Below are 27,956 nucleotides of genomic sequence, written 5' to 3' on the forward strand. Positions count from 1 at the left end.
ACCCTGGCAACTCCCTTTGAACTCTACTTTATATAAACACACAATTCCCATGGTTCCCTTATAACTCCATTAAATGCACTTGCTCTGTGGTTGGAACGTAATGCAAATCCTTTTATGCTGCATTTGTTCAATGCTTTGGCTCTACAGCCTTCATATCCGGTAGGCCCTTCTGAAGTATTCTAAGTTCCACATCCAATTCACCGAGCATTTTGCTTAGCAAAGCCTCTTATACAGATAAGTATTTACCATTAATGCTTTAAGACAGATGAGAGACAAGAGGGCCATTTTAGGGACAATAAAATAATAGTAAACAAAGTGGACCCTCCTCATGATGTGTATTTCACCTCCACCACCACCCGCAACTCCTCACCATACTCACTCTCCTTCCTTCTTTACTTTTTTACTTTACTTTACTTAACTATTTTTTCTTTTAATTTTAAAATGCTTCATAAATACAGAAGACTATATGAAATAGAAATCTTTATTTTCAAGAAGAATGAACACCTGAGCACCCACCTTAAGAAATATTGGTGGAATGGACCTTAGATAGTCCTTGTGTGTTCCCTCCCAATCACAGCCCCATACTTCCACATTCTCAGTAAACGCTGATTTTCATGTTAGTCATTGATTTGCTATTCTTTAGATTTTTCACTACATGTGATTTCTCTCTATATACTTTAGGTTTTAAAAACTCAGTAACAATCACAAGCCTATCTGTGTAAGAAAAAGATCAATGCTGCTTCTGATAGAGGATATCTGCCAGCAGAAAATGAGCTGAAGAGGACCTCTGTCATAGTATGCCTTCAGTTTCCCTGTGAACTTAACAGAGCTCACTAATCAGGAAGCAGAGCAAAATAGACTGGGAGGGAGGGACTGCAAAGCTAGCGCATGTGGGGTGTGCGCCCAGGAGGTCTGGCAGGAAAAGAGGAGGGGCATGAGCTCTGCCTTCTCTGTTTCTAAGTTCACTGTGGCCCACCTCCTGCACTTAAGACTGGGTGAAAGATGCTCGATTCAAAGAGTAAATGCCAGGTTACTGAGGGAAGCTGATGGACAGTCAATCTGGCTAACTCTAGGTGGCCCTTCAAAGTGAAGCTCCCAGAAATATCTTCCAGCAAAACTCCCCTGACACCCACACACCCACCGTTGTGAACAGGGTCACACCTCTACCTCCCTTTGTTCTGTGCTAACCTCTATCCCCAACTTCTACCTTAAGTGTAATCATCTGATCAGGTGTCAACTTCCTCGCTGAACCGGACACTCCTTGAGGGGATAGATCATATCTTACTCATTTTAATAAGTCACCTAATGTCTAACTTACTGATGTGTACCAATTTCTTTGAAACCAGAAACCAAGACTTGATAAATATAAGGCAGAATATATGGTCTCACTATCCTGCCCTTATCAAGAATAGGAGATTGGGGGTCTCTCTTTGGTTAAAGTGCTCCTGTGAATTCTCTTTGCGTTCTCACATTTTATGCAGGTCTTTCATTCCTGTCTTTTACAGGGGTAAGGAGACCTATCCACAGTGATACAAATGAAATAAAGGTGTCACAAAAATATCCTTGCCTTCATTTGTGCCTAAACCAAACACGAGTGTGTTGTACTAAGTAAATAAAAGTATAATTTAATCATCTTGTGCTTTTCCTAAGACAACCAGTAGTTGTTTTTACTTTAATAATTAGAAGGTGAAAAATGTACTAAGGGTGACACTACCTTTTATTTATTTATTTATTTAAGTTTATTTATTTTAATTGGAGGCTAATTACTTTACAATATTGTGGTGGTTTTTGCCATACATTGACATGAATCAGCCATGGGTGTACATGTGTTCCCCATCCTGAACCCCCCTCCCACCTCCCTCCCATCCCATCCCTCTGGGTCATCCCAGTGCACCAGCCCTGAGCACCCTGCCTCATACTTCGAACCTGGACTGGCGATCTGTTTCACATATGAAAATATACATGTTTCAATGTTATTCTCTCAAATCATCCCACCCTCGCCTTCTCCCACAGAGTCCAAAAGTCTGTTCTTTATATCTGTGTCTCTTTTGCTGTCTCGCATATAGGGTCATCGTCACCATCTTTCTAAATTCCATATATATGCGTTAATATACTGTATTGGTGTTTTTCTTTCTGACTTACTTCGCTCTGTATAATAGGCTCCACCTCATTAGAACTGATTCAAATGCATCCTTTTTAATAGCTGAGTAATATTCCATGGTGTATATGTACCACAGCTTTCTTATCCATTCATCTGATGATGGACATCTAGGTTGCTTCCATGTCCTAACTATTGTAAACAGTGCTGCAATCAAATTGGGGTACACATGTCTCTTTCAATTCTGGTTTCCTCAGTGGACACTACCTTTTAAATAATCCTTTCTAACCATAGTTTTCTATGCAATAAGCACCTTTACTGATTTAACTAATCTATAAAATAAGTTAGTAAAAATAAGATATCTAGATTATCACATATTACCCCACCACCCAGAATTAACCTAGTGACAATGTTGTATATCCTCCCAGATTTTTTCCCACAAAAAATGAGATTATTCTGAATATGCAGTTTTTTAACTGGATTTTTAAAAATCCAGTATATCCTAAATATACTTCCCATATAAATAAATTCACTTCAAAAGAAGTAATGTTTAATGTTTGTATATGTATTTATATATGGTATAGTAAAATTATAAACATATGTAGAGAATTATAATAAACAGAGGAAAATAAACCCAAAACTCAGAAAAGTGGGTGTTTTTACAGGGTAGAGTTTGGATTTTGAAGGGTCTAGCCATGATTTTAAAGGTGCAAATATTTTTCATTATTTTTTTACATGATATATATAAATTTATATATAAATATACTATTTCATTGTATAGATATACAAAAATTTATTCACAACAATCTTCTTCAAATAAGCATTTATAATTTTCTAACCCTTCACTAAATAAAATCCTAATGAATGTTCTTAGAGTAAAAGTTAAAAAACTCTTTTTTTTTATTCTACAACAAATTTCTAGAAATAGAATTGTTGAGTCAAAGTGTTTGAACAATTTTAAGGCCATTAACACACTGCTGAACTGCCATTCAGGAAGATTATGTCACTCCCAGCAACTTATGAGTGTCCTTTTTTCTCAGCCCTCACCAACACTGAGAATAACTTCAACCGAAAACTTCCAGATGGTCAAGTTGGATTTAGAAAAGGCAGATGAAACAGGGATCAAATTGCCAACATCCGTTGGATCATAGGAAAAGCAAGAGTATGCCAGAAAAACATCTACTTCTGCTTCATTGACTACACTAAAGCCCTTGATTGTGTGGATCACAGCAAACTGTGGAAAATACTTAAGGATATGGGAATACCAGACCATCTTGCCTGCCTCCCGAGAAAACTGTATGCAGTTCAAGAAGAAACAGAAACGGACATGGAACAACAGACTGGTTCCAAACTGGGGAAGGAATACAATGAGGCTGTGTACTGTCACCCTGCTTATTTAATTTGTATGCAGAGTACATGCAAAATTTCAGGCTGAATGAAGCACAAGCTGGAATCAAGATTGCTGGGAGAAATATCAATAACCTCAGGTATGCAGATGACACAATGGCAGAAAGGAAGAGGAACTAAAGACCTTCTTAATGAAGGTGAAAGAGGAGAGTGAAAAATATGGCTGAAAACTCAACATTCAAAAAACTAAGATCAAAAAAAAAAGAAAGAAAGAAAGAAACAAAAAACTAAGATCATGGCATCTGGTCCCACCACTTCATGGCAAATAGATGGGGAAAAATTGGAAACAGTGACAGACTTTATTTTCTTTGGCTCCATGAGCTGCAGCACACCAGGCTTCCCTATCCTTCACAATCTCCCCAATCTCCCTGAGTTTGCTCAAACTCATATCCATTGAGGCAGTAATGCCATCCAATCATCTCATCCTCTGTTGTCCCCTTATCTTCTTGCTCTCAATTTTTCCCAGCATCAGGGTCTTTTCCAATGAGTTGGCTCTTCACATCCAGTGGCCAAAGTATTGGAGTTTCAGCATCAGACCTTCCAATGAATATTCAAGATTAATCTCATTTAGGATTGACTGGGTTGATCTCCTTGCAGTCAAAGAGACTCTCGAGTCTTCTCCAGGACAATTTGAAAGTACCAATTCTTCGGTGCTCAGCCTTCTTTATGGTCCAAATCTTATATACACACATGATTACTAGAAAAACCATAACTTTCACTATACACACCTTTGTCAGCAAAGTGATATCTCTGCTTCTTAATATGCTGTCTATGTATGTTACAGCTTTTCTTCCAAGGAGCAAGAGTCTTTTAATTTCATGGCTGCAGTCACTGCCTGCAGTGATTTTGGAGCTCAAGAAAATAAACTCTGTCACTGTTTCCATTGTTTCCTCATCTATTTTGCCATGAAGTGATGGGACTGGATGCCACGATCTTCATTTTTTGAATGTTGAGTTTTAAGCCAGCTTTTTCACTCTCCTCTTTCACCTACATCAAAAGGCTCTTTAGTTCCTCTTCATTTGCTGCCATTAGAGTGGTATCATCAGCATATCTGAGGTGGTTGAAATTTCTTCCAGGAATCTTGATTTCAGTTAGTGCTTCATCCAGCCTGGCATTTTGCATGATGAACCCTGCACAGAATTTAAATAAGCAGGGTGACAATATACAGCCTTGTCATGCTCCATTCCCAATTTTGAACCAGTCCATATTCCATGTCCGGTTCTAACTGTTGTTTCTTGACCTGCACACAGGTTTCTCAGGAGACAGGTAAGGTGGTCTGGTATTCCTATCTTTAAGCAATTTCCATAGTTTGTTGTGATTCCCAGAATCAAAGGCTTTCGTGTAGTCAGTGAAGCAGAAGTAGGTGTTTTCTTTGAATTCCTTTGCTTTCTCTATTATCCAATGAATGTTGGCAATTTGATCTCTGCTTCCTCTGCCTTTTCCAAATTTACCTTGTACATCTGGAAGTCCTTGGTTCACATACTGCCAAGGCCTAGCTTGAAGGATTTTGAGAATAACCTTGCTAACATGTGAAATGAATGCAACTGTATGGTAGTTTGAACATTTTTTGGCATTGCCTTCTTTTGGCATTGGAATGAAAACTGACTTTTTCCAGTTTTCCAAATTTGTTGACATATTGAGTGCAACACTTTAACAGCATCATTGTTTAGAATTTTAAATAGTTCAGCCGTGATTCTGTCACCTCCACTAGTTTTGTTTGTAGTAATGCTTCCTAAGGCCCACTTGACTTCACAGTCCTGGATGGTTTTAGGTGAGTAACCATACCATTTTGATTATCCTGGTCATTAAGATCTTTTTTGTATAGTTCTGTGTTTTCTTGCCACCTCTTCTTAATTCCTTCTGCTTCTGTTATGTCCTTACCATTTCTTTTCTTTATTGTGCTCATCCTTGCATGAAATGTTCCCTTAATAGCTCCAATGTTCTTGAAGAAATCTCTAGTCTTTTCCATTCTATTGTTTTCCTCTATTTCTTTGCCTTTAAGAAGGCCTTCTTACCTCTCCTTGCTATTCTATGGAACTCAGCATTCAGTTGGGTATGTCTTTCCCTTTTTCCCTTGCCTTTTGCTTCTCTTCATTCCTCTGCTACTTGTAAAGTCTCCTCAGACAACCACTTTGCCCTCTTGCATTTCTTTATTTTGGGTATGGTTTTGATCACTGCCTCCTGTACAGCGTTACGAACCTCTGTCTATAGTTCTTAGGCACTCTGTCTACCAGATCTAATCCCTTTAATCTATTAATGTCTCCTCCACTGTATAATCATAAGGGATTTGATTTAGATCATACCTGAATGGCTGGGTCGGGAAGATCTGCTGGAGAAGGGTTAGAATACTCCAGTATTCTTGGGCTTCTCTTGTGGCTCAGCTAGTAAAGAATCTGCCTGCAATGCGGGAGACCTGGGTTCAATCAGTTGGGAAGATCCCCTGGAGGAGGGAAAAGCTACCCACTCCAGTATTCTGGCTTAGAGAATTCCATGGACTGCATAGTCCATGGGGTTGCAAAGAGTTGGACATGTCTGAGTGACTTTCACTTTCTAGCAAGTGTTGTAGGTCTTTATTGAACCAGCCTACTTCAGCTTCTTCAGTATCAGTGGCTGGGGCATAGAGTTGGATTACTGTGATGTTGAATGATTTGCCTTGTAAATGACCCAAGATCATTCTGTCACTTTTGAGGTTGCACTCAAGTACTGTATTTCGGACTCTTGTTGACTGTGAAGGCTACTCCATTTCTTCTAAGGGATTCTTGTCCACAGTAGTAAATATAATGGTCATCTGATTGAAATTCACCCTTCCCTGTCCATTTTAGTTCTCTCAGATGTTGATTTTCAATCTGATCATCTCCTTCTTGACCATGTCCAATTTACCTTGATTCATGGACCTATCATTCCATGTTCCTATGCAGTATTGTTCTTTTTAAAAATATATATATTTATTTTTGGCTATCCTGGGTCTTCATTGCTGTGTGGGCTTTCTCTAACTGTGAAGAGTTGTGCTTCTCTTGTTGCAGAGCGTGGGCTGGGGCACACAGGCTTAAGCATTTGTGGCTCAGGGGCTCAGTAGCTGTAGCTCTAGGGCATAGGCTCAATAGTTTTGGCCTATCAGCTTCATTGCTCTACAGCTTCTAGGATCTTTCTGGACCAGGAATCAAATCCTTGTCTCCTGCATTGGCTGGTGGATTCTTTACCTCTGAGCCACCAGGGTGCCTTGCAATATTGTTCTTTATAGAATCTGAATTTACTTTTTCGATCAGACACATCCACAACTGAGCGTCATTTCCACTTTGGCCCAGCTGCTTCATTCTTTCTGGATCTATTAGTAATTGCCCTCTGCTCTTCTCCAGTAGCATGTTAGACACCCTTTGATCTGGGGGACTCACCTTCTATTGTCATATCTTTTTGCCTTTTCACTCTGTCATGGGGTTCTCAAGGCAAGAATACTGGAGTGGGTTGCCATTTCCTCCTCCAGTGGACTATGTATTGTCAGAACTCTTCACTATGATCTGTCTTGGATAGCCCTGCATGGCGGTGGCTCATAGCTTCATTGAGTTACGCAAGCCCCTTGGCCATGACAAGGCTGTGATCCATGAAGGGGCAAAATACTGCAGTACGGCCATAAGGAAAGGCATGTAGATCTAGATAAAACAGACTAGAGAGCCCAGAAATAGACACATGCACAGAGTGCATTGATTTCTCAACAAGGACAGGAGTGCAATTCTTTGGGGGAAGAAAGTTCACAGATGATAGTGGAACAACTAGATATCCTTATGAAAATTAAAAATCTCAAATTTGTACATCACTCCATATATAAAAAGAATTTCAAGATTAATTACTCTCCGAAAATAAAAGATGAGACAATAAAGTGTCTAGAAGAAATGGAAATATAATTTTACACCCTTGGAGCAGATAAAGATTTCTTAGAACATACAAAACACTAAACATAAAGTGTGATAAATTACACTTCAATAAAAAGAAGTTCTGTACATTAAAACATATCACTAAGAAAACAAACAAATTCAGACTGGGGGAAAATATTTGCCATACATATGTCTAACAAAGGATTTTTATTCATAATACATGAAGATCTTCCACAAATCAATAATAAAGAAATCTATCCAATAAACATGTACAAAGACTTAAACACTTTACAAAAAAGATATATGACTGTCTAACATGAACATGAAAAGGTGTTCAAAATAACTCTTCATGAGAGAAATAAAAATTGAAACCATAAGATACCCTTCCACATCCATTAGAATGCCTACAATCATAAAGGTTAAAAATACTAAATGCTGGTGAGGACTCAGAGCCACTAAGAGCTCTCATATACTGCCTGTGGGAATAAAAACTATTACAACCATTTAAAAAACAACTATTTGGGGACTTCCCTGGTGGTCCAGTGGTTAGGACTCTACACTTCCATTGCAGTGGGCCTGGGTTCAATTCTTGCTCAGGGAACTAAGATCCTGCAAGCCACACAGCATGGCCAAATAAATAAAATAATTTAAAAAAACCCAGTATCTTGACAGTATCTTTTAAAGTTAAACGTATATCAAATCTATAAATCCATTCTTATGTATCTGTGTAAAAGTAAAACCATACATTCATAGAAATACTTGTACATGAATATTCATTGCAGTCTTGTTCAAAACAGCCAAAAAGTCAAAACAACTGAAATGTCCATAAATGGAAGACAGATAAAGAAAGTGTGGTGTATTCATACATGGAATATTACTTGGTAATTAAAAGGCAAACCTACAGATACATAAAGTTTCATGGATGAAATCTCAAAAATGTTATGATGAACAACAAAAGCCCCCTGAATTTTATTATATATAAATTGTATCTCAATAAAAAATTAACTTTATAAAACAAACTAAAAATTACTGCTGGTAGAAAACAAATTATCTAACTCTAATAACACGGAAATAAAAAAGAATATATAATATCCTTGACCTAATTTATAGGGAAGGAAAAGAGGATAGTGAGAAAATGCTCACAATATGACTGTGAAAACATTTTTATATATAATATATGTTGTTTACTCTTTAAATGAAAAGATAGCAAGGAAATAAATCATGTTATAGTTTACAAATCCTAGGATTTGTTCTAAAGTGATTTGTCATTTTTCTTTTAGCTCCTTGACATCTGGACTCCCTTCCTACTCCTGTGAAATTTCAGCTTTCTGCTTCAGAAGCCCCAAACCCAGATACTCACTTTCATAAATTCCATTGCCTTGAGGGGAGGGCACATGAACAGGCTCAGTCAGTCTACAGCCAGCCTGGATACTGGTAATGGGAATTCACCCCAGCAGCAGCTATGGCAGTAACTTTGGGAATTCATTCACAACTGTAGATGGACGGTCATTTAGTAGCAAGTGTTAGCAGTGGGCAATGCCAATGCCAGGTGACTAAGAGGGGCAAACCATTCGTTTGGTGTTTGGTAACAGTGGAAACAGTATTCTCACCAGCAACCTTCTGCAGCATAATGTTAGCTTCAAAACTATATGCTTTGCTTTATACTTCCCATTTTTCTAGAGTTTTCTCCAGTGTTATAAATGATTCTGTGAACTACTCAGTACCCTTTCAACAAATTTCTTTTCTACCAAAATCATCCAGAGTTAAGAACTACAATGGAAAAATAAAATAATAAAAGCACTCTAACACAGAATAATGAAATAGTGCTCCTTCCAGATAACAAAAATTTTACAAATAAGTAGAAATTATTTCTTCTTTAAAAAAAGTCACTAAAAGTACCTTTTTAAAAACACCTTGGATTCCTTTCATACTTTCAAAGAAAAATGTTTTTCACAATGTTGTTTTAAAAGGGAAGACATTTTCAAAATATTCACTGGAAAAAAATTAAGACATCTGCATAATGATGTACACAATGAATAGCTGAGATTCTAAAGGAACATCTTGAAATTAGGAAATTGTTAAACAGAAAAAAATACTCTCATAGCTAACGTTCAAAGAAGTATGTGTCTGTGACAGATGTACTTAAGGAATAAGTTTGGTGAGATGGGGTCATCATTTGTGTCACTCTAGAAGCTTGGCAACATGCTAAACATCTTACCTTTCCTTATCAACTGTGAATTTATCAACTATCAATTTTGTTGAGTTTGTTTTATATCTACTAAAATCTCCACATATATACACTATTCAGTTAATGAATTTCATAAATTTACTATTTGCTATATGAATTGGTACTTTTATTTTTAAATAAATCTATGTTCTCTCTAAAACATCTTTTGAAGAAATGATATATAGACCCATAATTTTTCTATCAAAAATTTTTTAAAAATTTTGTATCTATTTTCATCGGCCCAAGCAAAAAAATCTTTTTTTGTTGTTGTTATTCTTTTTATTTTTGCCCATTAATCCTTTGCATCTTCCATTCTTATGTTTATAGCCCTCCCCCAACTGGCATCCCTCTGTGCTTAAAATATTCTTTAAAAATACAGAGTTGTTTCACATAGAAGATGTACACATTCCCTAAAATGTAATGCAATTTCATTGTTTCTTACCTTGCCCTCATGAAGCTGACATCTTCGTGGAGATAAATGACAAGTTCACACATAAAATAAGAAAGTAAATTTCAGGTAATCGTAAATGTAATAATGCAAAAACAGGGTGATGCAGTCATGACTGAGTTACTTTATAAAGGTAATCTCTTCTGAGAACATGTTATTTAATCTGAGACTTGAAGTATGTAAAAGATACTGCTGTGAAGAGCATCCAGATGAAGACAGTACAGGCTCTGAGACAAAAACAAGCTTGACCTGAGACAAACAGAAGAGACAGCTGTCGTGCCTGAAGCACGAGGAGCCAGAGAAACCTGGTCATGGATGAGGCAAGAAAGAAGCACAGACTGCGTCCGACCGATGAAAAGTCAGGGACATTAGTTAAGAGATCATCTCAGTCCATGTAAGATATGATGGTTTAGAGAAGAGCAATGGGACTACAGATATAAGCTTGTGGAACCAGAGAAGCCCAGAGACAAAAAAGTTTCAAAAAATGTCAAAAATGAGGTTTCAGTCAATCATCTCAAATGTTACAGAGATATGTGAGGACAGGAAAGTGGATATTGGATTTGACAACTTGGAAGGTGTTAGTGACAGAAGACGGACTGAGGTCACTGAAGAATGAATGGAAGTTTTTCATTAAGAATACCAGATTGGATCCTCATTCTCTTTTGGTCCCTTCCAAAATTCCTTGAAAATGACATTAAAAAGACAGAGAAAATTCATAGAAAGAAAGAGTTTCGATGCTGAAATTTTGGAGTTTGGACTGCAAGCCAGTTCATAGTAAGGGTCAGCTGAATGGAGAAAGATTAATTCAAAGCTAGCAATGGAGAGAGAGCAGACCAGTAATCCATTTTGTACGGTGAGACCACTGAAATACTAATAAAGAAGCTGGTGGTACGTGGTGCCTCTAGAAGTGAGGTTTAGAGAAAGTGGAGTTGAAAGAGGAAGACTAGCTAAAAATCTATCTGCCAGTCAGACCCCTAGATCCTCTCCTGGACTCAAGCAGAAGCCTAGATATTCACTTATTGGAGAGGGTAAAAAACAGAGAGGGGCTCTGAAACAGGGAACTCAAAGCGCAGCTGAGGACAGGAGTCCTGCATTGAAAATATACCCCCAGCCTTCTTCTCCCAATGACATTTCCGTCTATTCCCTCCAGGAAGGTGACCAGAAGCTTCTTCTCTTGGGATCTAAACAGTCATTTTGTTTCACAGTGCAGGAACCCCAATAAGGTCATATAATGGGAAAGACTACAGCCAACAAGCCCTCCCCATACTGGCGAATTTTCCAGTAAGTATTCAATGATCCTCTGTTAAACAGACAATAAAGAAGCATCAGACATTTAAGGAGAGTAGCCATTATGAAACGCAGAAAGCAAAACAATATGGGAAAATATAGCTCATAGGAAACTGTCAATACAGTAGATGTAAACACAAAAATGTTAAATCTATTAATATTCTTAGAGAAATAAATGAAAAATTATATTCAGGAATTAACAGAGTGGTATACAAGAAACATTAAAAGGATGTGAATTAGCTTATGAGAATTATGCAACATCTTTTCTGCATAACCACACTAAAAATGCATCATCTGAGGATATTTCGTTTTGCTTTCTCTAGATCAATTGTGATGCAATCAATTGTGATGCAATTTAATTTTTGTTTTCTCTTTTATAATTCTTATCCACACATAACTTGGCAGTGTTTTTTTAAAAAATAATTTGACTTTTTCTAGTTTCTGCAAAGCATTCAACTTTATTGTCTCAAAAATTGTAGCTCCTATCTTTTTGTACTTATATTTTGATGGTTTACATAGTATTTAACTTAACTGTCTATCAAGAGTAAGGCCACATCTGTCAATGTAGGAACTTAAAACTTCATCGTCGTTGTCAGTTGTAGTAATAGGCAATTTTAGTGTACTGCTTATTAGGAAATGGCAACCCGCTCCAGTACCCTTGCCTGGAAAATCCCATGAACGGAGAAGCCTGGTCGGCTACAGTCCATGGGGTTGCGAAGAGACGGACACGACTGAGCGACTTCACTATTTTCTACTGTGGTTAATTGTATGGTCATGTCATGACTTTACACGCATCAGATTGACCTGAGCAGGTTTAGTCCTCTGGAAAAAAGGCAACATACCGGGTCTTCTGCAGCCATTACATCATTTCCAAGGTAGCTTCATGTTGAGCAAAAGTTCCACAGTTTCACACTTCAGTGCATCCAAATCTCTCGGATAGATGACAGGAAGTCTTGAGAAATAATTTCCTGCTAGCCTTGTTTCAAAATTCAGATTTTAAAAGATACTATCCTCTCCTTTAAGGGCAAATTCCTAATGAAATGAATTATATGACACTTGAGCAACAGCCTGAGGCTCCCAAATCAGGTAGAAAGGACTCTCCCTTTGAATGCATTTAATGAAATTATATTAAAATTAACCTAAATAGATTTTTGGTTGGGTCTTAACATGATGATAAATGACTGATACACAGAGGGAGCTCAGATTTGTTTTTTTAAATGTGTTTTACTTAAGCTCATAGTTTATCAAGTCCCTTTGGGGATTTGTTTGGTTTTGTGAGATACAATGAGCTCCAAGAGCAGTCTGTGCTCCTGGATGTTTACTCTGGAGTTAACAGACTGAGAAACAGCAAGAGTGCATGTGTGTGGGCTCTAGTGTATATTTCACAATACATATTGTATTAGAAAAAGTCATGCTTTTTAAAGTATTAAAAGTATTAAAGTACTTATTAAAGAAATATTTTAAAGTAAAATAAAGTAATATTTTAAAGTAAAGTAATACTTCAATACTTTTAAAGTATTAAAGTATTTATTAAAGTAAAGAAATATTCACTATGAATAGTGAGCTGTCATTTGCATCATAACATATAACATCATAATGTCACGCACTGTGCTATTTCAAAATGATCTGTCTTTCTGCTGCATAAGACCTAGGCTTAAAGGCAACATGCCTACCATAATTTCTGGCACAAAGTTAAACCCACAATAAATTATCAGTTGAATTGAAATAAAAGTTGGTATTATAATAAAGAGTGCAGGGTTTTTTTTTAATGTAAGTTCAAAGTACAATGAGAAGACCGGGCTAATAATTTTAAAATATTCTCTTATGCACAACTGAAAGAAAGTGAAGTCGCTCAGTCGTGCCTGACTCTTTGCAACCCCATGGACAGTAGCCAGCACCAAGCTCCTCCGTGCATTGGATTTTCTAGGCAAGAGTACTGGAGTGGGTTGCTGTTTCCTTCTCCAGGGAATCTTCCCGACCTAGGGATCGAACCCAGGTCTCCTGCATTATAGACAGACGCTTTACCACCTGAGCCACCAGGGAAGTCTATGCACAATTGAAGCCAGGTTTAAAAATGAAGCCAATCATATTTTACTTCTTCAATAAGAATAGAAGGACCTATATATAGAATCACCAAAAATTGTTAAGTCTTCCATGTAAGCATCACACACCAAATAGTTATCATATACTCAAGAAAAGTTACCAGAAATTAGTAAAAATTTTTCTAAATATCTAACACAGAATCTTCTCCATTTCCCATTTTTATGCCATTGCTATTATTAAGTTTTTTTCCCTTAAGAATATCTGATGACTCTGCAATTGATGCTTAGAAATTCAGTATACAAAATTCATGCTTCCCCTATTATCAATTATATATTTTATCCAAAAAATAAATAAACTGAAATCAAATCCTTTATAATAGTGATAAAAATTGGTTTTATTGTATTTTCCATAGATAGAAATAAGGTTTTTGGTGAAAAATTTCATTGCAAAGACAATCTACAATTGAATCGGTAACAAACAAAATTTAACTTTAAATGAGTCAAGTATTCTGCATCTGAAACTCAATTTCATAAACATTCAAGATTAGTGAATTTTGGTAGGAAAAAAAGACTAACAGAAGGGAAAAAGACACCTTTTTAACATAGAGCAACTTAGAGATTTTTTTTTTATTTCTTTGGGAAAACACACAGTATAGTTATTTTTTAAAAAGTCTTTTAAAGAAGACTTCAGTGTTTTAAATCAAGTAGACTTCAGACTAAAAAATATTTTAAAATTTGTCAAGAAATTGAAGTGTTAAAAATAGTTTTCTCCTTATTTATTTAATTTCATGTTTAAGGAAACATTTGACAGATAAGTTAACAAAATGCAAAAAAAAAAAAAGTTTACCTGCATTTTTATATAATAAATTCTAGATCTATAAAAAATTTCCTGGTTTTACACAAAGGCCAACTTTTGACCTTCATTGATCCATTTCTATGTTAAAAAAATACAGTATCAAATCTTTCTCCCTCCCCCCCAAAAAACTAGAAGAAATATCTTAAATTGTGAGTGTGTGGATGTAGCTATGCATATTCTCAAGCATACAAAGCACACAAACATCACTTTACTGGAAAAATTATTTTCATCATACTGTAAACTTCTCTTCCTCTACATCTGGACATTTCAAAATAGTCTTTGGTATTACTAGTTATTGTGCTTTGAGATGGAAACTTAAGGGATTTCTGTAGCAGTGCTACATAGACATTTTAAGATATAAATAAGAAAAAAATGCACTTGGAATAAGTTACAATTAGCTGCTTTTGCATAATTTTCAAAAACTACAGTGTATGCCTAGTCACAGTTTTATGAGAAAGAATATCTCCTTTTTCAACTCCTTAATTTTAAGGAACACTTAATCATTTTGGTTAAAAATCCATTTTTGGAGTGAGTCTGATGGATTGCATGACACTAAGCTTGGATGCTCTCCACTTGCTGAAAGGCACATCTTAAAGAATGGATTATACAGAAGTTGGTCCTAGAATAAAAAGAAATAAAACAGACATTAAGTTTCAAGACTCAGAGTTAACTGAGAAAGATAAACACATTTCAAGGTCTCATGGAAGCCTAAGGTAGACTTGACAGAATAAATATATACCATTCTTAACTTTTAATGTTTCTAAGATTTACTATGTCTGATAAAATCTTGTTGGTTTTTGGTGTAGGCAACGCAATTTATGCCACCAATGTTCAATTCAGAGAAGGTACTATAGAAAATGTTCTAATATTACACAAAATCAATGTGCAGGTAAGAATTGCAAGTTTCCAGCTAAGCTTTAAAACATATACTTAAAAACAAGGGGAAAAAAAAAAATCACCTTTCACATATTCCCTCAATTCTAGATTCATGAAAAAGTACAAAAATTGGGAAGGAAAGTATCAGTTTAAGTAAGAAAAGTATGACTGTTACAAGAAGCATTATAAGAAACTCCAGAAAAACAAATATGAACAACTATTATTAATAATCCACAGAAAGTTATCTGCATAAATCATGCTCTAAGATATTTTACAATCATTCTGCTCTAAGAGTATTTACATTGATACCTTCTTTCTTAACATAGGGTAGAGATACATAATAACAAAGTTAACAAAGACAGAGAAATTCTGATGGATAACATTAATGTACTGTTTCATATATTTTCCCAGATAATCAATAGAGCTACTCAGAATAATTATATAAAGGGGTGAATTAACTGCACTGAGGTACCTTCTGGATCTCCCATATCTGTTCTCCAGCGGCAACTGTTTTGTGACCTTTGTAGACACATGCCTTCAGCTGAACAACACCTTGAGCAGCATGAAGACATAATTCCTTCTGGATGTTATGCCGAATTTCATGTTGGGCAGAATATTCAAAGTACTGTGAAAGGAAGAATGCTGTTATTGACAAAAGCACCCTATATCCTCAGTTGCAAAATTGCCAGCAAATAAAAAAAAAATTAGCAACTCACTGAACAATAGGTATCATAATTACAAACTGAGTTTGGGGAACAGAAAAGATTGTGTCCTTTCTCCAGCCTATCACCAATAGTTACTTAATTAAGATGGTACTATCTTCCTCCCCATGTCAGAAACTGGATGCTATCAGGTAGGATGGAGGCTAGAACCGGTATGCCATAGAAAAGAGCCTGGAAACTTTTAGCAAGCCCATCATTCCTTTTTCTCCCAACAAGTGTTCATTCCCTCTTATTCGTCTCAATAGTACTTTCATTTAAACTAGTAGTATTTAAACATAGTACTCTTGGGAATTCCCTGATGGTCCAGGGGTTAGGCACTTCACTGCAGTGGCCCAGGTTAAGTCCCTGGCTGGGGAATTAAGATCCTGCGACCCTCACGTCATGGCCAAAAAAAAAAGGTGGGGTGGGGGGAGGAGTTTTTCATGCCTCAGTTCCCTTGCCTGTAAAAGGTAATTTCATAGCTCCTAGGTGGCGCTAATGGCAAAGAACCCACCTGCCAATGCAGGAGAGGTAAGAAACATGGTTCTATCTCTGGGTCGGGAAAGGGCATGGCAACCCACTTCAGTATTCTTGCCTGGAAAATCCCATGGACAGAGGAGTCTGGCGGGCTACAGTTCATAGGGTCATAAATAGTTGGACATGACTACAGCTACTTAGCACACAAGTGCACACATAGGGTTATGACTATAAACGAGTTAATATGTGTAAAACATTTAGACCAGTAACTGGATGTGGTAAGCATTCAATTCATTTTTAGCTATTGTTACTATTATCGATGCTTCTCTCTCTCCAAATATCCAATTAATTAGCTCCGTAGTCTTTCTCAATCTTACTCTCAGATGTTACCATCCTACCCATCCTTACTTCCACACCCTCACTTCTCTTGTTCAGGCATCAAAATCTCTACTGCAACACCTCCACATGTACCTCCAACTTCTGCTCCTATAACACAATCCGATCTGCTGCCAGTTTGTCTTTTGTAACATAGATTTGATCCCTTACGTTCCCCGCTCAAGTGAATCACTACTGTTGCTGAGATAAAGCCCATCCTTCTTCACTGGTATGTGAAATCTTCCTCTTTCAATCTTAACCAACCACTGTCCCAGTTATGCACTCTGTTCCTTTCACACAATTCTACCAAAGCAGGACATGTGTATCCACAACCCCAAGACTTTGCTTTATGGTGCTCTCCCTGGAATACCTTCCTGGATGCTTTTCTGCCTAGCTAACTCCCTTTGATGCTTCAAAAGTCAACTCCAATATTACCTTGCTTCTTTAGTTTTCCCTGTACTTGTCCTGTACACAAACTTACACTCTCCTCAGGGTTCCCAGAATCATCAGAGACAACTTCCACAGCACTCTATTAGAATTATGGGTGTAGCTAGCTGACTTCACTGTAGACCACAGTCAGGCAGTGTATCCAGTAATGACATCCATTATAAATCAAATATTTCATAATGTTGACATTCCAAAGAGAAAATGAGTGAACATAATTGATTTTCAATAGTGAAGTAATTAGTCTTAGCACTAATATTTATTGAGCCCTTATTATGTGCTAGGCAGAGACTGTTCTAAACCCTTTACGTGGATTAGAGTAGGCACTCCACAAACATTAGCTGAATTAATCTTGAGTTCCCCTGGCCTTAGCCTCATGCTTAATTTATCTCCTTCCACAAATACAATATCAGCCATTTTTATAACTGATAGCTCTTCAGATAGAGACTGAAAGCTCTTCAGATGGAGACTGAAAGCTCTTCAGAATGAAAGAAAGAAGACTTTCTTTCTTCAGATTGAAATAAAATGGGTTTAGATCATGAAAACAACATTCTGGCTGTGCTTTAAAAAAGATAAACTTTAGGACCTCAATGATGATGAAAAAGGCTGACCAGTACTTTACTTCACTCATAATATTTTTAAAAAAAAAACATTAAAAGGGAAGTTATAAGGAGTGGAAAATAGTTGAAGATACTTAGACAGCTAAAGAGTATGTAATCAGCTAGCTGAGAACACTGGAGAGACTTTCACTTAGAAACAGGACAAATGCACCAGAAGAGAAAGGGGAAGAAGCAAGGCCTTGTGTAACAAAGTGGTAATGGATTAAACCACTCTGCACTACACCAGTATTTAGTCAATTTAGTCACATAATCAAAATACTTATTTTTCACTTGGCATATTCAAATACCACTACAATGGAGTTTTCTGCTACAAAAAAATATCATTAGTCAAGAGAGTAGAAGGAAGCCTGAGGAAATGACCGAGTTAGATGATATCTCAGAAACATCTACCACTCAAGGAACTACAATTCCCAAAATAGTTTAAATGCAGTGCTTGAATGAAAATAACATTTAAAGTACGTAAATCAAAATAAAATCAATGGCCATGTCAGGGCAATAGAAGCCAGAGTTATCTTCTTAAGATATAAACCAGAAAATATTATTCTTCCACTCAAAATCCTCAGGTGGCTTCTGTCACACTGGGGATTAAATCCATGTTCTTAACGTGGCCAGCAAAGTGCTAATATGAGCAGGCCCCTAACCCATGTCTCTGACCTCATTTTCCACCCTCTTTTCCTGGACCACTCTACTCCAGCCACACTGGCTTTGTGTCTGCTCCATTTACCTGCCGCTGGCCTTGGGTCCCTCTGCCAAGATGCTCTCCTCCTAGGACACGGTTTCTCTCCTAACTCCTTCAGGCTTCCAGGCTAAGGTCACCTTCTCAATGAGGTCTTCCTGAACCTCTGAAAATAACTAACCCCACACATGTATTATTTCCCTACCCTATTTTATTTTTATTTGTACCTAAAATTACATATTTATTTTTTCCTTTCCATTTAGAATACAAGCTTCACAAGAGAGAGACTTGGTCTTCTTCACTACTATAAGAGTATGTGAGTTACATTATAGACTCTGTCAAACAAATACTTGTTGAAAGAATATGTGAGTTATTTAACCACTCCAAAATTTCTAAAAGATGCCCCCATGCTATTTAAAATTTTAAAATTATTTTAGAGACAGAACTATAAAAATATCTTTATGGCAATGATAGGAGAAAAACAGAACAGTGTATAAAATATATCCTCAATTTTTATGGTAAAAGAGATGTAATGCTATAAGAAGCCTGAAATAAATTTATAAATATTTACACTTAGTGGTAAAGAACCTGCCTACCAATACAGGAGACTTAAGAGACACGGGTTGATGACCAGATTGGGAAGGTACCCTAAAAAAGGAAATGGCAATCCACTCCAGTATTCTTGCCTGGAAAATTCCATGGATAGAGGAACCTGGCAGCTGCAGTCCATGGGGTTGCAAAACAGATACGACTGAGCACGCACACACACATTTAATGGTAAGATTTTTACAAATGAAGAAATATTTCTCATTGCTCCAAACCTTAATTTTTACTTGGATAGGCCCATGTTATTTCCAAAAGAAGGCAACTATTTGTATAATTATTTTTTCTTTTAAAATATAGTGTGTAGGGAAATTTCAAAATAGCAATGTGTATACCCATACATCGATGTATATGTACATACATGTAAGTCTGTATATATCTGTGTGTATCTCCATCCTATTTCAGAACTATATCTAACCATCAAGCAATGGATCCTATTCACTACCTATAGCTTTTGGGCATCAGCATCATCTACCTTCAGTAAGTAGATTGATTGGTTTGGATGAGTAAGCATTGGAACTGGATTAAACTGAGGCTAAGTAGAAAAACATGGAAGTATGTGGACCAGGAGATAAACTGACCCTTTCTTCTTCAAATTGATATCATCAAAGTCCCGTCCTGTTAACACAGGGCATCATGAGTATTCATTAATAATACTGTGAAAATCCTCTATGCACATCTTGGACTCTATACCAAAACACTTTCAACCCTGCCCTCCCCCAAAACACATACCAGCTCCTCTCCTTAGGACAATCTGTTCTCACTCCCACCAGCTACTTCACTAACCCCTATGTGTACCTTTCAAAAAATGTTCCCAGATGTCACCTTTCCCAGGCAAATGTATGGACACCCTAATTCAGATGCCCTCCTCCATACCCCCAGAGCACTCTGAAAGCTTTATCCCAGACCTGACCATCCTGACTCTAAATGCCAGTTTTGAAACAGTGATTTCCTGAAGGAGCTGGAATCTAAATTGCTTGAACCCAGCAGAGTACCTGGTATGCAGGGGTCACTTAGTGAATTTGTTGAATTAACAACAGAGAGAAAGAGTCTAATCTTCCAGGAATTAACTTGTAAAAGGCAAGAAAAGGAAGCTAAAACCTAGAAATAATATTTTAATATGTTCTCTATCCATAGTGACATATGACATTTTAGTCTTAACTAGTAAAACAGTAAAAGGGTAGTAACAAGCAGAGATGTCACCAATCAAGGAGAATCAAGAACATACATTAAAAAAAAAAAATCTGTTGAGATAATATTGTGGCCCACAAAAGTACAGTATGAACATGATATTATTCACTGTCTAATCCAGTTAAGCATAGCCTTTATGTATAATTTAGCAAAATCACCTGCTAATAGTCATGCAACCTTAAAGGTTCACACAGAAGATCCTGTTTTTGTTATTTTTATTTCAGATGGCATTATTCTATTATATTCTCATTTGCCTTTCTACTGAATGGGTAAGCAACATCAAACTGTTTTCAGAGGTAGAGTGAAAATCAAAATAAAGTACTCTGCAATTTCAATATTAATTGCCTAACTTACTCTAAAAGTATTTCACATACCAGTTTACCTGAACATGAAATTGATTTATGGGTTCTGAAAGACATGTAAGAACTTACTTGAGGTTGCAGGTACTAAAGAAAAGGCAGGATTTTTTGTGCGGTGCTCACCTGATTTCCCCCAAGTCCATGACACGTATACAGAATCAATGGTTTGCCTCCTTGGTTATTCTCTCCAACATCCAGACATAGAGGCTGACCAACACTTTTAATCTAAAGGGAAATTTTCAAGTTATAAATTTTTTAAAAATCTATGTGGTTTATATATTTTCTCAACTAATTTCTGAAAGTGGTGTTAACGTAAAAATCTCAAAAGCAATAAACCAGAAAGTATTATAGCAATTTTTCTTAAACCACATAAATATTGGTGGCAAAGAGTATACCAAGTAAAAAGGAACAGGAAAATACTCACATATCCAGATATAACAGGATTAAGGTCTGGCACATACACTTCTGGATAAATATTGTTCAGATACCACGTAAAATTTTTACACTGAAGGCGGTGCTTTATTTCAAATCTTTTTGAAAGATCACCAAATGATTTCTGGAGGAAGATGAGAAGTGAAGGGGAATGCTTAATTAAAACAGCACTGATAAAATACTTCAAATGCTATTATTTGTATTTACATTTAGGTCTTTTAAAAAAAAATTCTGGGCCAAAATGTAATATGCAATTTAACTATAGTCACCACTCATTCAGGCAACAAGTATGCCTGGCTGCTCACTTCTGGCTTCAAAGAGAATCAAGGACCACTGCAATGCTGACCTTGTGCTATTTTATTCTTCCTTTGTGCCACAAACCTCTTTCATGGTACAGAGATCCTAAATGAAATGCTGAAAGCAAAAAATGGTAGTGGGGACATTCGAAATGTATCCTAGTTTTATATACTGAAGTGGTCTATAAAGTGAGGTGTGAGAAACAGCACCAGTGTACAATGTAATCTCTTCTCCAGTCAAGACCACAAAGATAATAATAATTTTCATACTTTGGGAATATTTTTTTCTAGTTTTAAGGGTGTCATTTACTCCTAATAATATCTTCTAATGATATTCTAACAATAAAAATGTTTTAGTAGAAGAAGTCAAGTTTTTAATCAACTGTATTTTATATCCCCTTATCTTATTTAAAAAGGAATAAGAAGATATTTTTTAAAGCACTTCTAAATTGAAAAGGTATTTGATATAGGCAAAATTTTAAAGAAAAATTATGAGTACCTAGATAGGTGAAAAAGTAAATACTCAAGCTTATCAGTTCAACTAACAAAAATATTTTCTGTGCCAACTTCAGTGTTTTGAACCCAGGGGTCTTAGCAAAAGGCAGGAAACTCTAAAAGACTTCTGGGTAGCTTATATATTTTATCATGTAGGTCTATTTGCCCTAGGTAAAAACTGGTTTTCTGGGTCACTTGCCACTTTTTGGGTGACAAGAAATCATAGCTGTATGTAGTATCCACTCGCCTGCTTAGCCAAGCACCTTGTACAGTATACAAACTGCCCACTTGTGTTGGTGGCCCCGGGTGAAGGGCTAGCAATCCAGTCCACTAGGGCTCTGATTCTGCTTGGTACTGGCATGTTATAAGGAGTGACCAGAGACCAGAGAAAAAGACAAATGAGGTAACCAGATCTTTATGACATCCAAGGTGTTGATGCACTTTAATCCCAATATATACTTCCTTGCACATCGGCACGGCTTCTTACAAAGAATTGGATGCCATTTACCAAAGCATGTCCTTCAACTGTCTAGTTTAGTTACCACATCCAATATTGAAACTGTTGGGACTCAATTCTAAATGCATTAGGCATGATGATTCTACAGAGCTTTAATCTAGGACCGGTCAGTAGCAACCATACTGCCGTGCATTTGTTAGCACTTATTTCCTTATTTCACAGCTGTTTTGGGAGACAGGTAAGTATTTTATATCAAGACAGGGAAGGGGAGGAAGAAATGTGGTGGAGCATACATTCCATGTCTGGCCAACCTGCTAATCACCCTATAAAGTACCATGACCATTTTACAGTTTCAAGAGGCTTTGCCAAAGTCACCCTTCCAGAAAGTAGTGGAGCCAGAACTGGAAACAAAAAAGCTTGATATCTTGGTTTATTCTGCCACATCTGACACTGTCTCTCTCTAATTCAAAATGCCACTTAGCACCTTGATTCAGGAATTAATCACATCACCTAAACCAGTTGAAAGCAGTTCCACTTAATCTTATTTTCATTAGGTAAAATATTGAACCAAAGCAGTCACAAAAACTAAATATCTTTCATGTTAAAAAAAAGTAACATCAAGTAGAATGCCTCAATTAAAAAAATTATTTTTAATTGGAAGAAATTGCTTTACAATATTGCATTGGTTTCTGCTATATATTGCCTCAGGTTTTAAATGCAGTTTACTTGACTTTAAAAAAAAAAAAGAGAGAGTAGAGAGAGAAAACTGGCATCAGTAAATTATATATTTTTGAGTTAAAAAGACCAGCTTCAAAAATAATTTCTTAAAAAATATTTTATACTTGATTCAAACAAGTCCAAGAACATGTGAACTTGCTGTGGATTTTTATTGCAATTGTTTAGTTCTAACTTACTTGTTTAACAATTTTTGCTGCATCTGTGTTTCTCCTATAAAATATTTCCTTGTATTCATCCATCCAGACTTCTGCAAGGCGAACTTGGTTGCGAGCAATCACCTGAGTGCCTTTTGGGAAGGTATGAGGACTTTTGCTGCGAAAAACATGTCCAACAACAGAGCAAGGCATAATCTCCAACTGCCCACCACATTGCCATACCTGATAATTAATGATATTTGTTTAAATTTACAGTATTTTAGGAAAATCAGTGTTGCTTTTAAGTTCACCTTTAAGATACTAATAAAAACAAGAGATATATTACAGCTTTACAAACAGCTTTCTCTTTTCTCTCTGTTTACAGCTTTCTCTGTTCCCTGCCAATTCAACCTAAGTTCTTAAAGATAAAGAACTATCATTAGGTGGTACAGACACTAGCGACAAAAAAAGTAAACATATTTTCAGAAATTACCTTAACAAAATAGTGATTTCAGATTGCTCACAAAAATAAATTCTGAAATTTCTTTTTTTTTTTTTTTTTGGTCAAAAAATATGCAAGTTCTCTAGTATCCACAGAAGACCAAAGGCTCTTCTGCATTTGACTTCCACAGCAGAGTTGGAGTAAGTGGGGCCAAACTCTACCTCTTGTACATTCAATTTTGTGATCAAGAAAACAATTCCAGACAATCATTATTCCAAAGCACAACCTATTAAACTTTGTGTATATATATATATATATATATAAACATTATATATATTAAAAAATACCATGCCATTTAAGAGGGTCAAAAAAACTTATTTGCTTTAACTCTAAATAAAATGGCAAATTGCTAAATCAGTACCTATTCACTTAGATGTCTTGACAATCTGTTCTGCCATAAATGAAAAATCTAAATGTCATGTATGTGCTAATATTAGGGCAGTGATCACATTCTCTCTTTTAAGCAAGTGAGAAAGCTTAGTGATGTGTTCAGTTCAACTGTGCTTGAGATCCAATGTGTGCTGGGGGCTGGGAATATTCAAATGAATAAAACAAGACCCCTGCCCTTAAGCCACTCAAACTTGGCTAAGATAATCATTGCCATTATATGATGAAACCAGAGCCAAAACTTAAAACTTCCAACTGTTAGTTCAGTTCTTTTTCTACTACATTCCAGCCTAAGTGATGAGAAATGAATGACAAAGCTATTGAAGAAACTGAACTCATGATATCAAATACATACATATAGAGATCTAAAAGCTTTATTTCTCATATTAACTTTTAATAGGTATAGGAAAAAAGCTCATTTAATCCAAAGAGTTAAATCCAATGTTCTTTAAAATTATATGTAAATGTTTTTCCATTCTGACTCCCTTGATAGTCAACCAATTTCCTGAAGCACTAGATTTAATTATATTTATCTTGGCTGGAATTCAGTAGCTACAAGTGCATTAATTGGGGTTAGTGCCTGGACACAAGCATTTAACTGACTCCTCTTGTTACACTGGCAGCAATGAATAAATATATTAAGCTACATTTTAAAAGAAAATATATTGATTCTAAAATTTCTGACATTAAGAAAGCACAAAAAGTAAAGACTACATACATCTATGATAATCTGTATCAGCCAACTAGAAATATATGTTTCATTGTTTAGTATGTGAGCTATATTTATAAACTTACTCTGAAAGACATTTCTATATTTTCACCTCCCCAAATTTCCATTTCTTCATCATAAGTTCCAATATATTCAAAATAGTCTTTTGATATGGAAAAAAGGCCTCCTGCAAAAGTGGGTGTTCTGAAAAATAATCCATTGTCAAACTTTGTTATACAACCAAATAAGAAAAAAAGAACTATTTTAAGAGCAACTGAATCAAATTTACAAATAAAGAGAGATTACAATCTCAAGGCTTTATACAGATTAATAGAAACTAAAAATGCTATCTTCAAAGTCAAGTTCTGGGGGATGGAGAGGAACTATGGTAAGTATCCTTCCCTAGCAGAGCAAAATTATTTTGTCTTTGAACTAAGCTTAAAGATTCTTAAGTAATGATTATAAGGAAGACATAGTAAGAGCTCACTTAATTCTACTTCCTACTAGGTAACATCATGTATAAGCAAGTCCATAAATAAAGTACTTTTTTAAGCCTTCCATACAGAATATTCTTTATTCTTGTTAGCGTGAATCACCTTGGTGGAAATTACTGTAAAAAACGAAGAATGCATAGACATTCAAACAACTGACTATATATAAGACCTTGAGAGTAATCCTCTTACTTGATTGGGTAAGTCTCATCCTTCCTTCTTTGCTTCTCATGATCAGGAAGTGTTTCCCAGCCAAATGAAAGGCTCCAGTCAAAATTCCCACGGTTATGGTTACTTCCATAAGGAGAAGGTTTGTTGAATTCAAACGTGTTCAGATCTATGGATGCAATATCTGGGCTCACGACAGCAGTGTAGTTCTCAGCTATTCTGGCCAACAAAGGCTCTAACCAACCGTAGAAACACTCACCTGGAAAGAATACAACTTAAATTAATTCAAGAAAAACACTCCAGGTTTTTTTTTTTCTTTTTCCTTTTGTATTTTGGAAGAGAGTTTGCAGAGAAATGAGAATATCTAAGTCATTATTATTATTTTGAACATTTACATAAGGGAGATTTCTTAAAGGTTTCTTGTCATGAGATAAGGGTAGGATGAAAAAAAAAATAAGGCAAGATTAAGCATAGCTAAGGAGTGACTTTGGGGGGGAGGCAGTGACATTTTTTTAACCTTAAAATGGAAGTAAAATGATACTGATATATTTAAGTTTCACACTGTGTATTTCTCTTTAAAATGGACTATGAATCAAGGGTGACTTTTTGCTACCACCTAGCTCCAAAAATATTCTGATTTACTTAAACTCATCTCCCTGAGTAAGGCATAGAAACTGAAATCTTCATTTCTCTGACAAGGTCGTAGGAGAAAATAAGTAAAGGAATCAGAATATTCTGATTTTAGCAATTGGAAAAGAACCATTCAAACCAACTCAGCAGTAACGAAAGGGGTTGAAGAAGGGGCACAAAAGGTCAGATTCCAGGCCAGGCTGTCTCACATCACACACAGACTTCAGGAGATGTGGCACGCGCAGTCCCACTCAGGACTTTCCATCATCCAGCCATCGGCAGTCATGGCCCAGGAGGACCCTCAGACAAATCTGCCTGGCAGGGAAGAATGCCCAGTCTGATATTTCTGTAATTTTGGAACAGGAGAAGGAATACTGGAGAAGGGGCCATTTCCTTTTGAAAACACCTCTCTTGGATTACCTTTAGACTTTCCTTAAATGCCTGGTATTGAGAGAATACCGGAAGTGAAAGCTCTAAAGAGACTCAAGCAAATCCAAAAGCCCTTCTATAACAACTAGCATATGCTCAAAACCATTTGCTTGGTCAAACAGCACCTGAGGGCTGGCCAATTCAAACCTAAACATTCATACAAAGAGTAAAACTCAGGAAGCTTGGAGCTTGAGGGACTACCTGACGTTTGGGTAATACCTATGGTGAACATTAAACACTGACTCTAAAAATAGTCTTCAAGTACTATAATTACAATCATTGCCGCTGGAGAAAAAATTAAAATACAAAGAAAAAAAACAGCATCAATGAAAACAAACAAAAACTAACAACATTCATGGCAAAGACACCAGAGGCTATGAAGGGACACCTCTCTTTTGGCACAAGAAGGACTATGAATCTTTGAAGGGGAAAGAAAAGAACTGAAATATAAAAAGTAAAAGTATGAGGACTGGGACAAAGTTTACTGATAGGGTTGACCACACACACAAACAAAACTTTCACTCACTTTAAAGTGCAATAATCAAGAATAATAAGGAAAAACACTTTTTTTTTTTTTTAATATAAAACAAGCATCTGAAAAACTGTCCCAGGCATGGGTAACTCACTGGGGAAGCTGGTCACTGGAGGACATAAAGAACCTCAAATACAAAGGAGGTAAGATCATTGAATAAGTGAAAGGAATTTCCTACCCAGAGCTATAATCTGCTTGCACTATCATTGCTATAATCACCAGTTGGAAGCGAAGTTAAAGAAAATGCTATTAGACATTTAAAGAAAAGGTTTCCTTACCTTTTGAATTAGAGGGAGGGAGAGGGAAAATGTTACAACTGTGTTTCTCTATACATACTTACAGTGAGCATCTAAAAATGTGAGCGTTTCAGCTGTTGCTACTGTTGCTCCTAGCAACCTTGCAGTGATCAGACCTTTTCTCTCTTTTTGTCTGACTATTTTTACAATAGAAAATTGTTTTATATATTCCTCTAGTTTATCATGCAAGTACTCTGTAAGAGAAAAAAAATCAAGATTAACTCATTTCTAAGTTTATTTCATATGTAACATGAAAGCTAACAAAGAAAGCGCAAGGCAATGATTCCTCCATGTGTGTAATCTTAGTTGTACATGTCCACCCCTTAAGATTAAAAATATTATATCCTTAACTCTACTGAAAAAATTACATATACAAATCTTAACTTTTGCATGATTATAATGCATGACATTATAACACACAGTCATCCTGTCTGTGTCATATCAATAAATAAAATGTGTTTGGGAGGAGTGAGAGACTTCAAATGGAATAGACCCCAGGAGTTAAGAACACTCATTTAGAGGCCAGAGAAAAGAGACAAAGGAAAGAAAGAGACTGAATTTGGCCCAAAAGATATTTGATTTTCTTTTTAAAAAATTTTAAATTATTTTTTAAATTGGTATTCAAATCTGGAAATTTATAGAAAAATTCAAAGTCTCAAAAAAATTCTCTGATATTTAGCCAGTGGTCAAAATAACTTTAAGAC

At 36.1% G+C, this 27,956-nt stretch overlaps 1 protein-coding gene across 1 annotated transcript in view; it reads right to left on the reverse strand.

Moving 5' to 3' along the window:
• Positions 1-13,753: 13,753 nt before the first annotated feature.
• Positions 13,754-27,956, reverse strand: part of GALNT3 (polypeptide N-acetylgalactosaminyltransferase 3) — a 53,029-nt gene continuing 38,826 nt past the window's right edge. The window contains exons 4-11 of the mRNA XM_043487934.1: positions 27,297-27,446; positions 25,390-25,624; positions 24,793-24,910; positions 23,151-23,351; positions 20,981-21,112; positions 20,680-20,781; positions 15,583-15,735; positions 13,754-14,853 (exon numbers count right to left, since the gene is read on the reverse strand). Coding sequence (XP_043343869.1) covers positions 14,731-14,853; positions 15,583-15,735; positions 20,680-20,781; positions 20,981-21,112; positions 23,151-23,351; positions 24,793-24,910; positions 25,390-25,624; positions 27,297-27,446 — 1,214 coding nt within the window. The 3' untranslated portion in view covers positions 13,754-14,730. The remainder of the gene's footprint in view (positions 14,854-15,582; positions 15,736-20,679; positions 20,782-20,980; positions 21,113-23,150; positions 23,352-24,792; positions 24,911-25,389; positions 25,625-27,296; positions 27,447-27,956) is intronic.

Source organism: Cervus canadensis, chromosome 15, assembly GCF_019320065.1.
Source record: "Cervus canadensis isolate Bull #8, Minnesota chromosome 15, ASM1932006v1, whole genome shotgun sequence".
NCBI lineage: Eukaryota > Metazoa > Chordata > Mammalia > Artiodactyla > Cervidae > Cervus > Cervus canadensis.